The following is a 17,839-nucleotide window of genomic DNA, read 5'->3' on the forward strand; positions in this document are numbered from 1 at the left end:
TCATTGCAGTTTTGGTTTGATTTGGTTTGCCACAGTTTAATGTAGGCACTTGCAGTGGCCAGGTGTCTTTCCTCCATGGAGACGGTGAGATTCAGCTTCTTTCATCGATGGCTCCACTTTACATTTGGCATCAGATTTGCTAAATCAGGCAAAGGATGAGGAAGGACAGGTATACTGACCTCTTAATTTTCTTAATCAGAAAAGACACATGTCACCTCTGTTCGTATTTCAATGCCCAAACCCCAGTGGGTCCAAGACAGGCTGAAAACCGTCATTTCCCAGCAGAAACACTACACGATGGTGGTGGAATCATGAAGCTTTTGGGGGTAGAGAGCCACCGCAGCCATTCTGGAGATACATGCCTGTGCCTTAGTGTGCTCCTATGTATGCATTATGTCTGTATATGTTTGTGTGTGTCCATATGTGTGTCTGTGCATATGTGTGGTATGTCTTGTATTTGTGTGCATGTGTGTTTGGAGAGGTATGTGAAACCATCCTATTTGCATCTTGAGATTTTTACTTTGAAACTCGAATAGAAAACTGCATTCAGAGATGCAAAAGCAGACATAGTGACATTGGTTGGAAGGTTTGTAATACTCCAGGTGATGGCAGTTTGGCTGTTTTATTCCCAGCGCAAATGAAAAGAAGTGGACACATGCCGAGAAGACTGTCAAAAAGCATCCTAGTTTTCTAGTCTCCCCAGTTACGAATACATAAAAGCCACGAGACGTCTAGCAGGGAGAAAACACAATTTGGTTCTATAGGTGTCAGTTCAAGGAAATTTTGTGCCATTAATAGACGTGTCAAGTAGAGCATTGGGTGTGGGACTCATAAGAATGAGTTTGGGCTGGAGAAGCACAGATGGAATTCATCATTGGCGAGTGAACGGTAACTGAAACCATGCACGTGGGCGAGGCCATCTACGACCTCAGAGGAGGAAGGGAAAGGGCCAAGACCGACTCAAGGAACACATCATCCATAATGAGTTGGGCAGAGAAGGAGGAAACAGTGAAAGAGTCAGTGTTGGCCAGAGAAGGAGAAAATTCTGGAGAATTTAATGTCCGGGAAGCCAAGAGTAGAATGTGAATCCAAAAAGTAAACACTGCCTGAAATGAATAATTCTAGCAAGAGAAAACATAATTATAAAAGGTAGACATGATACGATTCATGATCACTGTTGATCCTATAACCTGGAAATATATTCATGGGTAGCAGTGACTTAACGTAGATTCTCCTGGACCCTCATAAAAGGTGACTTGTATAATACGTATGAATAGACATTATTTTTTAACTTAAAAATACCTTTTAAAAAAGTACTCATTACTCACCATCCAGAAGTTCCAAAACCCTGGTTAGTTACCATGCACTGTGCTAAACTGACTTAAAGTCAGAGGTGACGTCACAGAGGCCAGGGGGGTGAGGTCTTAAATCATTGTGGAAGTGCATCCAGGTGATAAAGATGCAAACAAAGGCTTTACCCTCTGACCATTCTTTGGGTCATTGACTTATAGCATGTTTGTTTGATTGCATGTTTCAGGGATTCTGAAGTGTAAGAAGGACAAAGCCTATGAAGGGGGTCAGCTGTGCTCCATGTGCTTCAGTCCCAGGAAGCTGCACAAACAAGAGATTCAGAAGCTGAAGGACGTCACTTGTGAGAAGCCTGCTATCGAGTCCCCTCTGAGACAGAACAGGAGCTGGAGTAGCGAGGAAGATCAGGGTCAAGAGGAGGATGGTGACAACCCGTTCTCCCTGCAGGGCTTCCAGTATCCTGTATGGAACGTCTCTCTGAATATGAGCGACGAGCACGGGAATACAGTGAACTTGGTCTGTGACATCAAGAAGCCCATGCACGTGTACCAGCTACACTTGAACCAAACAGACCCTCAAGAGATAGAGGTAAATGCCACAGTCGTCTTGGATTTTGAGTGTCCGATGACTCGAGAAAACTATGAGAAACTCTGGAAGCTGATTGCCTATTACAGCGAGGTCCCTGTGAAGCTACACCGAGAACTCACGCTCAGCAAAGACCCCAGACTCGGCTACCAGTACAGGCAACACGCCGACGATGAGACCCTCTACTACACGGGCGTCAGAGCCCACATCCTGGCAGAGCCAGAGTGGGTCACGCAGCCGTCCATAGACCTCCAACTCGATCGGCGTCAGAGTACGGCCAAAACAGTGCTGCTGTCTTATTCCTCTCAACATGCTCTCACCGTGTCCGCCAAAGACGCGAGGCCGTCTCGGAGCAGAAGCTGGGTAATGATTGAGCCTAGCAGAGCAGTGCAGAGAGCCCAGACTGTCTTGGAAGGGAGTCCGTGCCAGCTGAGCTGCAACGTGAAGGCTTCTGAGAGCCCATCCATCTCCTGGGTGCTCCCAGATGGCTCTGTCCTGAAAGCACCAATGGAAGACAAGGACGGTAGATTCTCCATCCTCACCAGCGGCTGGCTGAAGATCAAATCCACGGAGCAGTCAGACGCTGGTTTGTACCAGTGCATCGCTCGGGTGAGGGATGAAATGGATCGAATGGTCTATAGGGTCCTTGTGCAACCACCTGTCACTCAGCCCCCTGATGGACACACAGTGACCATTCACAAGAGCCCAGGGGAGCCGGTGACGCTGCCTTGCAAGGCACTGGCTGTACCTGAAGCCGAGATTAGCTGGATCCTTCCAAACAGAAGGCTAATTAATGATATGGCTAACACGTCACACACATACATGTTGGCCGATGGAACTCTTTCCATCCCAAAGGTCCAAGGTAGCGACAGTGGTTACTACACATGCGTGGCTGTCAACCAGCAAGGGGCAGATCATTTTACAGTGGGGATCACGGTGAGTAAGAAGGGATCTGCCAGGTCATCGAAAAGAGGCAGACGCCCAGGTGGGAAGACCCTTTCCAGAGGAAGAGGAGATGTCGTGGAGGATGAAGGGGGGGGATCTGGCATAGGAGATGAAGGCAACACAATGAGGAGAGTTCTCCATCCAAAGGACCAGGAGATGTTCATCAAAGCAAAGGACTATGCCATCCCTGGAGGTCAGAAAACCAAGAAAGGACGCCGAAAACTGAAACACTGGAAGACTTCCGAAAAGGAACCAGAGACAAACATCGCAGAAGGTCGCAGAGTGTTTGAGTCCAGACGCAGGATCAACATGGCAAACAAACAGATCAATCCAGAGCACTGGGCAGATATTTTAGCCAGAGTACGTGGGAGAAATCTACCTAAGGGAACAGAAGTACCGCAGGTCATTAAAACCAACACTCCTCCATCGGAGAGTCTAGAAGTGACACCCCTTTTGCCTGCTGTTCCTCCCCGCTCAGTATCACCTGTGCAGACCACAACCAGTGCAGAAGAAGCCTCAGGAGATGTGTCTTTATTTGGCAAGGAAGAGCAGGTTTCTAGCACTGTTTCCTCAACCAGGATGGTTCTGATCCAATCTGGCCACGATGGAGTAATTCTTGCTGACCCCAAAGTGACAAGCACACACCTGGAAGAACTGATTGATGATGAGTTCTCTGAGAAGACCAAGGCTGCAGCTCCCACTGTAGTTGACTCGAATTGGGCTACAGCCACAACACTGCTATCTGTGCCTTATGAATCTTCAACTCTACAGACCCTGGAGATGGTCCGCGCAGAGCCCACTAACAAAAACATAGCCACAGAGGGCTGGTCTACACTAGATGCTGGATCCATGCCAGGGTCTACACCCAGTGAGTATGAGTCTCCATTGGATGCCATCTCCTTGGCTGAGTCTGAGACCCTGCCATACTTTTACCAAGATCTGGAGACAAATTCACAACCAGGTGAAAATACGACGAAAGAACAGACCTCCACACACGTTACTGCGGTGCCTGCCCTGTGGGCTGCTAACGCCAGGACCTCTGAGCCATTTGCAGATCCCATTTTAGGGGACCCCAAAGTCCCAGCACAAACAGCTCTACAAGAGCAAACAGAGAGCCCGAAGCTTGTGAAAAGTGGTTTCAGCACTCAGAGCCACCCACTGATTCCCAAGGGCACAGAGGAGAATTCTCAGACACTACAGGAAGGAAGTCTGCTAGAGAGAGACCCCAAAAGCTCCAGAAGTCCTGAGAGTAAGAGGCAAGGCATCGAATCTACCACTCTGCTTGACTTAGCACTGGAAGCCATGACGAGCATCACTGCCTTGAAGCATCCCAAGGAAACCACACTTGGCGTTCTGCTTGACAAGGACACCAGCACGGTAGCAATGATGATGCCAACCCAAAAGGCCGCTTCCCCGTCAGCACTGACCACTCATCCTTCCCGAAGGAGACCCAACGGGAGGAGGCGATTACGCCCCCATCGATTCCGGCACCGGCATAAACAAACCCCGCCCACGACTTTTGCCCCAGCGGCCACTTTTTTGACACCAGTGACTCAGGTACCTGAAGTGAAGACTCCAAGCCAAGCGGAAAGCTTGCTGGTTCCTACATCTTGGGTTGATAACACAGTTGGTACTCCAAAGCAGATGGACATGGAGAAGCATGCAGAACCAGTATCCAAGGGAACCCCACGCAGGAAACATGGGAAGAGGCCAAAGAAACTTCGATACATTACCTCTACCGTGAGCTCTATAGCGTCTGTGTCCAAGCCCAGCCCTTCCCCAGAAAATAAATATAAAAACACTGTTACCCCCAGTTCAGAAGTTGTACTTGCACCTACCACCGTTTCTCTCACAACTGGAGACCCACGTGAGATAACCAGAGTGGAAGATTATAGGACAACCACCACCAAAACACATTTATCTCCTGATAAATTCCAAGAGACAATTCCAGTCACATACGAGCCTGTATCAGATGGAAAGGAAATTAAGGATTACGAGGTCACAAACATCAAGGACTACAAAACCGACCGTCTAGTCCCTGGCAAGTCAGTCACTCATGTGGCATCACCTTCTGGGGCTGAGGTCTCCACTGTGGGAGTATTTAAGGAGGCATCCCCTCCTTCTGGCTTTCCAGAAAGTGCAAGGTGGACTCCTCCAAGGGCAGCCCAGCCTGAGCGGCTACAGACAGACCCACCTGTTACCAGCTCTTCAGAAGCTCTTACAGACTCACCCTTTTTAAAAGAGTTGGAGGACCTAGGTTTTCCTTCTGAGTTTTCACCTTCTGCCGCAGTCTCTATGCTCTCGCAACAGGAAGAAGTGGTCCCTTCAACTACTCTCGCCATCATACAAGTAGAGCCATCTTCAAGTCAGGCAGAAACCACCCTCAGTGGTCAGAGTCATCGTGAAACCACTCCAGCCGTTATCCGTTCTGCAATTAGACACCAGAATGAAGTCTCCACACGTGCCCTGGTGGGGGAGCCAGCAACCCCATTCCCACCCACAACTCGTGTGTCTCTGGCAGAAACCACCACAAAGCCCACACCTCTTACGTCAGAAACACTGCCAACGTCAAACGCTTCCAAACAAAACATTTTCTTCCATTATGCTGGGGGGACCCCAGCAACCAGAGCACCTTCAGTGAATAACGAAGGAATTCAGCATGTATCGAGGCCAAACGAATTATCCACTCCCTCTTCCCACCAGGACAAATTTACCTTCCCTCCAAAGCAGGAGTTGCGAAACGAAGCCTTTGATGGTACAACCAAAAACAGCCTTCCAAGGGGTCCACATAGTCACCACGAGGCTGGGAGGGTCCAAGGTTTCCACCAACCAGCCAGAGTTGCTGCCACACCGGTCCCCCCGAGAGGAACCATGAGGCCACCACACACGGCCACAGAAAGCTCCTTTAGATACGTTGTCACTCTCCAGCCCCACCTGACCAGCAAACTGGAAATCACTGCATATCCATCGAGGCATCCGCCAGAGAATAAGCACTTTACGACTCCAAAATTACCAAGTTCAACAACTCCTGTGGTTCCGTTGCCTAGGTCCAAACCTAGCATTCTTAGTAAGTCGACTGACCAGGGAACTGACCCATTCAACGGCAGCTCCAAATTGTTTGGAGACAATAACATCCCTGATCCAAGAGACCCAGGTGGCAAGCTTCCAAATTCGAGAGTTCCTCATTATCCCGATGGAAGATTCCCTTTCTTTTTCAACAGGACCCTCTCTTTTCCACAGTTGGCAGTTACTCCGAAGCCTCAGGTCCCCACCTCTCCTGCCCCAGGGATGAGAGGGAGAAAAGTCAACCCAGGTCCCTACAATAGGATACATTCTCAGAGCATCGTCCATGTGGACTTTGGTCCCCCAGCGCCTCCTGTACTGCACCTTCCCCGGACCACGGTGCCACCCTCAACAAACTTAAGAAACATCCCTCTGGTCTACTCCACCCGGAGCTCCATCCCTTTCATAACACCTTCTGCCCAGCCTTCCAGAAGCTTCCATCAGAGCAGCTCAAAGCTCTTCTCTTCCGGAGGACCACCTGCATCCAAATTCTGGACGCTTGGGGAAAAGCCCCAAATTATCACCAAATCGCCCCAGACCGTGTCCGTCACTGCCGAGACAGATGTCATGTTCCCGTGTGAGGCTATGGGGAAACCCAAGCCTTTCGTGACTTGGACAAAGCTGTCCACAGGTAGGGTGTTTAAACATCTGTATTTTAACCAGGCCTTGTGTTGGGGAGGGGCTTACTGGAGTATCTGAGTGCAGGCAGAACCAGAGATTTTGGGCAGAGGGACAGGTAAATGGGATGGGAAAGGACATCTGAGAATCTACTGACCGACAGGTGTATTCCTTTACGGGGACAGGAAGTAAGGAATTAAAATGGGTATCAGGTTTTAATGGAGTCATGGAAACACGTACGAGGTTCTTTGGATTCCTAACCGAGGCTCAGGACTGTCCCACTCTTGCCTCTTCCCAGTGAGGTCCAGTACAGAAGTCAGCCACAAGCCATGTCGGAGTGCAGAGGGGCGTGAGGGGAATTGTGCAAATCCCTCTGGTCCTCGCACTGGCTTGAAAGGTCGGTGCAGCTTGGCGGGAGCTCATCAGGCATTGCTTTGACTTGAACCTAGAGATACGATCGTATGAGTCCGCTCGGGCTGCCGTCGCAAAGCACCGGAACAGATGGTGCGGCTGGAACCGCAAATTTATTTTCTTTCAGTTTGGGGAGGTTGAAGTCCAAGATCCAGGTGTCACCGAGACTGGTTCCTCCTGAGGCCTCTCTCCTGGGTGTGTAGACAGCCATCTCCTCCCTGTGTCCTCACAGGGTCCTCCCTCTGTGTGTGTCTGTGTCCTAATCCCGTCTTCTTATAAGGACAGCAGTCCGATGGGATCAGGACCCACCCTAGTGACCTCATTTTACCTTCATCCCCTCTTTAAAGACCCCCAACTCCAAATACATCCACATTCTGAGGTGCTGGGGGTCAGGGCATGAACATATGAATTGTCGTGGGAACACAATTCAGTCCGTAACACGGCTCTGTATGGTGGTCTCTACTTGGCAGCTGGGATGCCCAGAGACCACTTTGCTTCATAAAATGACCATCGGCTTTCCCGATGGTGAAACAGATTCTAGGTGACGGAAGAAGGTAATAGTGGAGAGCCTCCAACCTCCACAAATGGACCTCCCTTTTCCCCTTTCTCTTCCCTTCTCTCTCAACATGGCTGTGTCCTTCAGGCTCGCATCCTGTTCAGAGGGTTGGATTTTTTTCAGTTGCCATTTAGATAATCCAGGAAATGACAAGTGCTGATATCACTAGAGCGAGCTGTACATTCTCTGCTCATCTCACACATGTTGGTTGTGTCCCAGTGGTGAGCAGAGAGCACTGAGCGTAGGGAAATTACCAACATCTTTGATCAGCTCAGCATTTGACAGCAAACGCTTTCGTAATGATCTAATAAGGAACTTGCTTGAAATAGCAAATGGGGAACACCACGGGGGTTTCATTCTAGGATTGTGCCTTTGAAGGAAGGCACATTCCTCCCTTGGGAGATCCCATTTGCATTCATCCTTAGGGTCTTCTATACCTTGTGCCATTTTAGAGCATCCCTGGACCACTCCCCCTCCCTAGACATTCAGGCACCTTCCTCTACCTGACCAGGAATCTGCTTCTACTGCTGGCTTCTCCTTTGTTAGCTAGCTCCAGTTTTTAGAAAGTTCTTCCTCATTTCATGCCCAAACCAGACAGTCTCCCATCCAGCCAGCATTGTTTTCTGTGGTCCTGGAGCTGCACGACGGCTCTTATTTTATTGAACCTTTTCTACCCAGTAAACGAAATCATCTCATTGAGTGCTAATAGGAGGCCACCTTGTACCTGCCCATCGTGGTCTGCAGGAGATTTTCATGGGCCTTCCCTCCCACCTGAAACCCAGTGAAATAGACAAGCACTTTGGGATCTCTGCATCATAAAATCCCTCAATGGGGAAGTGGTTAAGGGCCAGCAGGAGGCTTTCCACGCCCACCGTCACCTGTCATTCAGGAGGGCTTGGACCCGGAGCAGGAGGACCTGCATCACCTCAAAGGCAGGGAGGTTATACTGTCATCAACCAACACCTGTTTCCCTATGACCAGGTGGGCTGGGAAGACTCACCTGCAATACCCCATGCATGGCGGAAAGCCTTGTCGTGGGAAGTTTCAGGTCACTTAAGAGGTCGAGGACATGAATCCTCAGCACTGGGGCTGGGGACAGCGTCCAGGGTTCCAAGGTTCCATGCAAAGGCGGGACTCCCAGCTTAGAGACAATTATTAGGAAAAGAAGCGGAGGAGTTTGTCAAGACTAGAATGAATAGCCCATTGACGGGCGCATGGACCCAGGAACCAAGCAGCATGGGATAGGGTGGGAGGACTGAAAGTCAGGGTTTTCTGGGGCTTTCTAGTTTTTCAATATAGGATTTGTTATTATTCAGGTATGGCAAGGCTAACAGGTCAGGAGATGACTGCCATCGAAAAGACACTTGGTCACTCACGGTTGCCAAGAGGAGGGGGCACAGCACACCATGCAGGGTTACACGGGGAAGCACCAGGGTCGGTCAGGAGGCAGAGGGAGGGGGGAAAACCAGACAAGAGCCTTTGTTGTGATTTTCGCAGGAAGGAAGAGGTGAGCCAGGGTGAGCGGGGTTAGGACGGGCTGGTGTGAATAATTCCAGCAGGTCCTGGGTGCAGGGACTGTCCTCGTTGTCTGATACCTGTCCTGGGGGGATGAGGGCAGGTGGATGGTGGCCCAGAGTATGGGAGCCTCTCAGAGCAGGGAGTGGGGGGTAGGCTCTGGATGGGTCAGTTTGCATTTGGAAGGTGGGTCCTTTGCTATCTCTAGGAATTGACCATCTCTGGAAGGTCAGCAAGACCCCAACATGTCAAAGCATCAGAAACACTTGATTATTACAGACACTGACTGTGGCAGCGTCCTGAGAGATGGGCTATAAAATACAGGGAGTATAGACAGTGGGGAGAAGGACGGGTGTGTGTCCCCTGACTGTAGAGGTGGGGCTCTCAGGCACCGTCACGAAGCCTGAGTCAGAGCGCAACTCAACCAGACGGGGCACAGAATCACCAGCCCCATGTCGCTCTCAGGAGCCTGGCCGGACAGAGGCGGACAGTGACTGCGAACCTGGGGCATCCCTGCAGCCGACCTGGGGACCTCAGGAGGACAGCCTCCACACAACTAGGCAGAGGCTGAGCAAAGTGGGGCTGCCTCTCCAGTACCTAAAGTAAATGAAGAGGCCACCCTGGGAGACCCTGGGGTTCATGACGGCTTCCAGAACCCTCTCTGAAACCCATACCTGCTGTCTTGGCCTGAAGGTGGCATATGCCCTGGTTTGGGGATTAGTATAAGAGTCAAGCAGAATATCAGAGGACCTGGGTGGTGGGTCTTTTGCTTTCACTGTCTGGACATAAAGAGGAGAATCAGATGAACTCATAATCCTTGTTTCATCCCTTTGGAAAGACCGTGTTTACACTGAACCTGATGGTGCTTGTTTTTGGTTTCCAGGGGCTCTCATGACCCCCAACACCAGAGTACAGCGGTTTGAAGTCCTGAAGAATGGCACCTTCATCATCCGAAACGTACAGGTGCAGGACCGCGGCCAGTACCTGTGCACGGCCAAAAACCTGCACGGGGCAGACAGGATGGTGGTCCTGCTCTCAGTCACGGTGCAGCAGCCTCAGATCCTAGCCGCCCACTACAAGGACGTCACCGTCTACCTGGGCGACACCATCGCCATGGAGTGTCTGGCTAAGGGGACCCCAGCTCCCCAGATCTCCTGGATCTTCCCCGACAGGAGGGTGTGGCAGACCGTCTCCCCCGTCGAGGGCAGGATCACGCTGCACGAAAACCGGACCCTGTCCATCAAGGAGGCGTCCTTCTCAGACAGAGGCGTGTACAAGTGCGTGGCCAGCAACGCAGCCGGCGCCGACAGCCTGGCCATCCGCCTGCACGTGGCGGCCCTCCCACCGGTCATCCACCAGGAGAAGCTGGAGAACATCTCGCTGCCCCCCGGCCTCAGCATCCACATCCACTGCACCGCCAAGGCCGCGCCCCTGCCCAGCGTGCGCTGGGCGCTCTGGGACGGCACGCAGATCCGCCCGTCGCAGTTCATCCACGACAACCTCTTTGTCTTCCCCAACGGGACCCTCTACATCCGCAACCTGGCGCCCAAGGACAGCGGACGCTACGAGTGCGTAGCCGCCAACCTGGTGGGCTCGGCGCGCAGGACCGTGCAGCTCACCGTACAGCACGCCACCGCCAACGCGCGCATCACCGGCACCTCCCCGCACAGGACCGACGTCCGCTACGGGGGGACCCTCCAGCTGGACTGCAGCGCCTCCGGAGACCCCTGGCCGCGCATCCTCTGGAGACTGCCGTCCAAGAGGATGATAGACGCGCTCTTCAGGTACGTGGCGCTCCCGCCTCGCCAGCGGTCCCGGGGCTCCTGAGCCTGTCTCCACTCTGGGTGCTGGGGAAACCTCCTCGTGGGGTCGAGCAGAAAAAGGAATGACTCCTTGTTGGTAGTGCTGACGCACAGACATTGCTTCCTGTGTGGGCCGGGTGGGGGGCATTTCTTTGTCACTCGATGAAATCTTGTCTTTTTTCTTTGTTTCCCGCCCCGCCCGGGCGGCATGTGGGATCTTCGTTCCCCGCCCAGGGGTCGAACCCTTGCCCCTGGCACTGGGGGCGCAGAGTGTTGACCGCTGGACCGCCAGGGCAGTCCCAATCTTGTCTTTATCAATTGAGATGCAGAGCAAACACCTCGCCCCTTGGCCCTGCTTCTCTATTCCCCGCCTCCAAAGAAAGATAAAGCAATAGCTTTTGTGTTCATGCTGGTAGTTTTTAACTGTATTTAAATAATTAGATAAAACAATTTCCTGTCTTCTCATTCTAATCTCAAGAAAACACATAGGAGCTGCAGATCGTATCTTAAAATGTGTTAGCAATAGAAGGAAAGGAGGTAAAACAAAAAAATTAAACGCATATGGCAACACAAAGGTAGCACATCTGCGATTCTAAAAGTTCATCTAGGCTAGGAAAAAAGCAGCTTGCCTTGCCCCGTCTTCAATTCGCAGATGTATGAATCTAGAACAGTGGGTCTCAGCCAAGCGGTATTTTGTCCCCAGGGGACATTGAGCAGATTTTGGAGACATTTTTGGTTGATGAGACTTGGGGAATGAGGAGGGGATGCTCCTGGCATGTGGTGTGTACAGACCAGAGACGCTGCTCAACACCCCACGGTGCACAGCACAGCCCCACGTCAGTGAGTCGTCTAGCCCCACATATCAGTTGTGCTGAGGCTGCAAGATACTGTCTTAGCAAGGAAAACTATCTATCTATCTATTTATCTATCATTTATTTGTATCCATCTATCATCACCTATCTGATATCTATCATTCATCTATCTAGTATCTTTCCATCTGCCTATCTATCCTCTATTCTATGCATCTGTCTGTCATCCCTCACCTTTCTATATCTAGCTCAAACTCTTTACCTATTTACCAATCATCTATTTTTCTATATCTAACATCACCTGATATCTATCATTTATCTAGTATCTTTCCATCTGCCTGTCATCTGTTCTATGTATCTATATATATCATGTGTCATTTATCTATCTTATCATCTATCTTCATCTATCTCTAGCTCTATCTACCTACCTATCCGTCCACCTTACCTCTCTCTCTGTGTCATCTGTGTCTATCTATCATTTATTTTTATCTGTCATCACCTATCTGATATGTATTATTTATCTATATAGTATCTTTCCATTTGTCTCTATCATGTACTCTCTGTATCTGTATATCATCGGTCATTTATCTATTCTATAATCTATCTTTATCTATCTCTAACCCTCTGTCTATCACCTGTCTACCTATGAAAGTGGTTCTCAACTAGACAGTCCTGTCTACCAGGGGGCACTCATCAATGTCTGGACATATTTTTAGTGGTCACAACTCGTGGGGAACGGTTGCTACTCTTTAATTAGTGGAGACCCGGATGCTGCTCAAAACCCCACCATGCACAGGATGCCTCCCCACAGAGAGTCATCCAGCCCCTGAGATCAGAAGTGCCGAGGCTGAGAAACCCTGAGGTAGATTCCCAAAAAGCCATTGTCTCTTTAATAAGTGTTTCAAGCTGCAGAGGAAAGAGACAATGATTGGCAACATGGAAGCAAAGACACATCAGTGGCGCCATGTTGGAAACCCCCTGGCCGATGGTGTGTCTTCAGCCCACACAGCCTGGCAGCTCAGACAGGAACCCACCTCCGCACGGGTTCCTCCCCGGGCTGTGATCAAAAGCAGCATCCAAGGCTCTGCGCAGCTATGTCTGGTCTGCCCAGTCTCCTTCCAATGCAGGAAAAGGGCCAAGTCGCCTTCTCACAGCCCGTATTTTAACTTCAGATGGCTGGGTGATGCCAAGTGAACCCTGCACAATCGATCCAGAATACCACATACCCAATTTTCCCCACAGTATCTTCCAGCCGAGCCAGTGTCCTGCCATGCAGGGGATTGTTTTCCATTGACATTGGCGAGGCTGACGCAGTGCTGACTGAACACTGAAGTGAAAGAATGTAGTTCCAGTGTGAATTGGGGCGGCCATTCTACTAGTATCTATCTCGCTATAAATCATAAGCCACAGTCTCTATAGCTTCATTATTCCTAGATTCTGGCTAATTACATTCTTAGAAAAGTGTAATTAAACAGCCCATGTGAGTTTTTTAAAAGAACGGGCTGTTTGCCCTGCCTACACACTGGGACTGTTTTAAAACAGAGAGACTGGACTTTCATGTCTCGAAGCTAAGTCTCCTGTAATGTGTAGCCATGCATCTTTTTCAGAGTTGCTCTGTTGATTCAGATAATGATCAAGGTTAGGATTTGCTGCTATAGAAGTTTCTAAATGTTTACAGACGTGCTACTATATACATTTTTGGATTCTAACTCCAAGACTCATTAAAATACCTTGGTCTGCTCCACGCCTATCGAATGACCTACTAATTCAGGTTGACTTGATGCTCACTCATGGCCAACAGAACACGTTACGTGGTCCTTGTTAGTAGGTGCTTTGATGAACAATAATCAGGTTGAATTCCATCAGAGGCAGACACTTCTTTTTTTTAAATCAGTGGCACAGTTCCAGACGTGCTATTAGAGTGACACAGTGTGCAGGAAATATTTAAGGATAATAGTCAAGCTCTCCCTGCAGATGCCAGAATTATAATTTATAAGTAATTGAGATTTTCAATCTGGACACGCTTAAAGTAGGAACCTCCCAAATCTCTTTGCCCTGTTGTTCAAAACATTAGTTCTGCGTTGCTGGAGGCCATACTGATATATATTGATAAAAATGTCACACGCCTAGTGAACATATTTCTGTCTCTCTTTCCATGTTGCCTTTTTAAACTGAAAAATCTTTCTCAAATATTAACTCAGCAGTGTGTGAGTTTAGGTCTACCACGTGGAGAAATGGAATGTCAGCAGGAGGGTACGAGCTGGTGAGGGTCATGAAGCTTTCGTTACAGATTCTAGGGAAGAAGCGTTTACACCAATAGCACCAAGTTCTGAAGAACCCAATTGTAGCATCAAAACTCTGGGTATAACCACAGCTATGTGATCCATACTGTAGCTACTTTGCTGCCTGTTTGCCTCATAATGGGACCAACATCATAAAAACTGTCAAGTGTAAAAACCGTGTATAAAACTTTTAGGAAAAACTTCACATCTTCCTAAGGTTAATGCATATTCATTCTGTCCAGGACTCTAGAATTTTATCTGATTTTATCATTACAACAAGCTCCACACTGACAACCAGGCAAATATTTGATCCACGCACACCCACACAAACTGGGCTGACGTCTTAGACTGCATTTCACATCTTCGAATCAGTGGCCAGGCCAGCCAGAGGTCAGGCTCCACTGGGGAGTTCTTAATTGTGGTAAATAAATCACTTCTGCATTTGGATGGCCGTCCCCTCTGGGCTGCAGAATCCATCTAACATTTTTGAGCAGCAGCCCTGTGCACCGATAGTTCTGAGAACCACAAATTTTTGCTTCGTTCTGGTGAGACCTCAAGCCGGGAGAGAGAGCGTTCGGGAGACTGACATCTTATTCTGTTTTCTTTCTCTCGGTCAGCTTTGACACCAGGATCAAGGCATTTGCCAACGGGACCCTGGTGGTGAAATCCGTCACGGACAGAGATGCGGGCGATTACCTGTGCGTCGCCCGGAATAAGGTTGGCGATGACTTCGTCATGCTCAAGGTAAATGTGGTCATGAAACCAGCCAAGATCGAGCGCAAGGAGGAGAATGACCACAGGGTCTTTTATGGGGGCGACCTCAAAGTGGACTGCATGGCCACCGGGCTCCCCAACCCCGAGATCTCCTGGGGCCTCCCGGACGGCAGCCTGGTCAACTCTTTCATGCAGTCCGATGACAGCGGTGGACGGACCAAGCGCTACGTCGTTTTCAACAATGGAACCCTCTACTTCAACGAGGTCGGGTTGCGAGAGGAAGGTGACTACACCTGCTTTGCCGAAAATCAGGTCGGCAAGGACGAGATGAGGGTGCGTGTCAAGGTAGTGACCGAGCCCGCTGTCATCCGGAATAAGACGTACTCCATGGTCCAGGTCCCCTACGGGGATGTGGTCACCGTGGCTTGTGAGGCCAAAGGGGAACCCACGCCCAGGGTGACCTGGCTTTCTCCAGCCAACAGGCTGATCCCCACCTCCTCTGACAAGTACCAGATATATCAGGACGGCACTCTCCTTATCCAGAAAGCCCAGCGCTCAGACAGCGGCAACTACACTTGCGTGGTCAGGAACAGCGCCGGGGAGGACAGGAAGATGGTCTGGATTCACGTCAACGTCCAGTCGCCCAAGATCAACGGGCACCCCAATGCCATCACCACGGTGCGGGAGATTGCCCCAGGAGGGAGTCGCAAACTCATCGACTGCAAGGCGGAAGGCGTCCCCACGCCAAGAGTGCTGTGGGCCTTTCCCGAGGGCGTGGTCCTGCCAGCCCCTTACTATGGCAACCGCATCACCATCCATCGCAATGGTACCCTGGACATCAAGAGTCTGAGGAAGAGCGACTCTGTCCATCTGGCGTGCATTGGACGTAACGAAGGTGGGGAAGCCAGACTCATTGTCCAGCTTACGGTCTTGGAGCCCACGGAGAAGCCCGTCTTCCACGACCCGGTCAACGAGAAGATCACTGCCATGGCCGGCCACACCATCAGTCTCAACTGCTCGGCAGCCGGGACCCCGACGCCCACGCTGCTGTGGGTCCTTCCCAACGGGACGGAGCTGCAGAGTGGCCACCAGCTGCAGAGGTTCTACCACAAGGGCGACGGGATGCTACACATCAGCGGCCTTTCCTCCGTGGACGCTGGGGCATACCGCTGCGTGGCCAGGAACTCAGCGGGCTACACGGAGAGGCTGGTGTCTCTGAAGGTGGGGCTGAAACCCGAGACGAGCAACCAGTACCACAACCTGGTCAGCATCATCAACGGGGAGACCCTGCAGCTGTCCTGCATCCTTCCGGGGGCCCGGCAGACCCGCCTATCCTGGACACTGCCCAACGGCATGGTGTTGGAGGGTCCCCAGGTCCGGGGACGCTTCACCCTTCAGGAAAACGGTACCCTCACCGTGCGAGACGCATCCGTCTTCGACAGGGGCACCTACGTGTGCAAGGCGGACACGGAGTACGGACCTTCCGTCGTGAATGTCCCGGTGATCGTCATTGCCTACCCTCCCCGGATCACCAGTGAACCCACGCCTGTCATCTACACCCGGCCCGGGAGCACCGTGAAGATGAACTGCATGGCCATGGGCATTCCCAAAGCCGAGGTCAGCTGGGAGCTGCCGGACAAATCGCATCTGACTGCAGGGACGCAGCCCCGTCTCTACGGGAACAGGTTTCTTCACCCACAGGGGTCGTTAATCATCCAGCAGGCCACCCAGAGGGACGCGGGCTTTTACAAGTGCACTGCCAAAAACCTCCTGGGCCGTGACTCAAAAACAACCTACGTCCACGTCTACTGAAACCCCGGGAGGACACCGTGGACTCCACGGCCGCTGCTTCGGAAGTTAGAACAAAGCCTCCTTTGGGTTCACAGCTGGGGCCGGAGAGTCAGGGCTCTAAAAGGATTTGTCCCGGGGCACGGTGATCCCCTCCGGCTTTGGGTTTGAGGCTCACGTCGACCTTGACCTGTGCTTGTTGATGAAAGGAAGCAACGCAGACACGGGAAGCCGGTGTCCGCCTCTCTGGGGGACTTTCTTTCATGTTTACAGGATGCCATATGCGCTTGCCTTGCATTTCACAGGACTTGGGCGCAAATTACAAATTCTGTGTTGCTGGCACCATCCTGATGCTTGAACGGGCGTCTGTAGGATATCTAAGGAGCATTCACTGCAGAGAAGCTGTAGAGATTCACAGTGCCTTGCTACCCCCGCGGAAGATGCATTACCTAGTTAACCCGCTGCCGTTTTAACATGATAGAACGTTCTAGAATGAGTATCCGTCTTTCTGTTGTCTTCTGTCACTTCAGAACTCCAGTTTGCCCGACAAGGGCTGAGAACCAGAGGGATTGTTTGTTTGTGTTTCGTGTACAAGTGTCCTACAGTACAGCTCCCATTTTATAGGAAAGAATGCTTTCTCCCTGGAACTCACTTTTTATATAGTGTTATATATATATATATTTTTTTTTTCTTTCTAATCAGACGATGAGAGTAGAAAGGGAAAGACATACTTTCTGTCTCATTAAAAATAATAAATTATTGGTCTTTACAAGGCTTGTATACATTAGAGCAGGCACGGAAATGCAATTAAAACCAGTTTCCTTCCCGACTTCCTTCAAATTCATAAACCACTGTTATAGTACCTTTCCCAGCGACCCTCCGGTAGGGGATGCTGAGATATTGGATTTCCTTGTTGATGATAAAATGTATCCGGAGAGAGTGGTGCAGGACCGGGGAGACGACAGGAGAGGGAGGAAAAAGCTAAGTTGTGACCGCACAGAATAAACCCAGAGCCTTCCAGAGAAGCCCAGAAATATCTTTCCTCCTGTCAGTTTGTGTCCACGAAAAATAGATCTGTTATTTCCATGACTGCTTTACTGTATTTTTAAGGTCAAAATAATGTACATTGGATAATAAAATAATATTTTCCAAAGAACCAGGCGATCATGACAGTGATATTTTCAAGGGCAAAGGCACTTCAAGTGAGTTTGCGCTTAGATCAGATTGGTTGAAAAACTGCTTTGATCCACCACATTGGAATTATTCTATTCTCTGTGAGTATTTCACCAGCAAGGAAACTTAAGTCCAAGGTGGCCACTCCAGCAGAGCCTTTGACAGGAAGGTAAGGTGGGACCAGCTCCAGTATGAAGCAGGATAATTTGAGGCTGAAGAAAGGGTGCCACAGCAATCCTGCAGCCAGTTTTCTCTAGGGAAGAAACCTCT

General features: G+C 50.4%; 1 protein-coding gene across 1 annotated transcript in view; it reads left to right on the plus strand.

The window, feature by feature from the left end:
• The window catches only part of MXRA5 (matrix remodeling associated 5), a 28,842-nt gene extending 11,290 nt beyond the window's left edge, over positions 1 to 17,552 (plus strand). The window contains exons 5-7 of the mRNA XM_060086626.1: positions 1,538 to 6,532; positions 9,885 to 10,785; positions 14,512 to 17,552. Coding sequence (XP_059942609.1) covers positions 1,538 to 6,532; positions 9,885 to 10,785; positions 14,512 to 16,420 — 7,805 coding nt within the window. The 3' untranslated portion in view covers positions 16,421 to 17,552. The remainder of the gene's footprint in view (positions 1 to 1,537; positions 6,533 to 9,884; positions 10,786 to 14,511) is intronic.
• Positions 17,553 to 17,839: the final 287 nt, after the last annotated feature.

Source organism: Mesoplodon densirostris, chromosome X, assembly GCF_025265405.1.
Source record: "Mesoplodon densirostris isolate mMesDen1 chromosome X, mMesDen1 primary haplotype, whole genome shotgun sequence".
Taxonomy (NCBI): domain Eukaryota; kingdom Metazoa; phylum Chordata; class Mammalia; order Artiodactyla; family Ziphiidae; genus Mesoplodon; species Mesoplodon densirostris.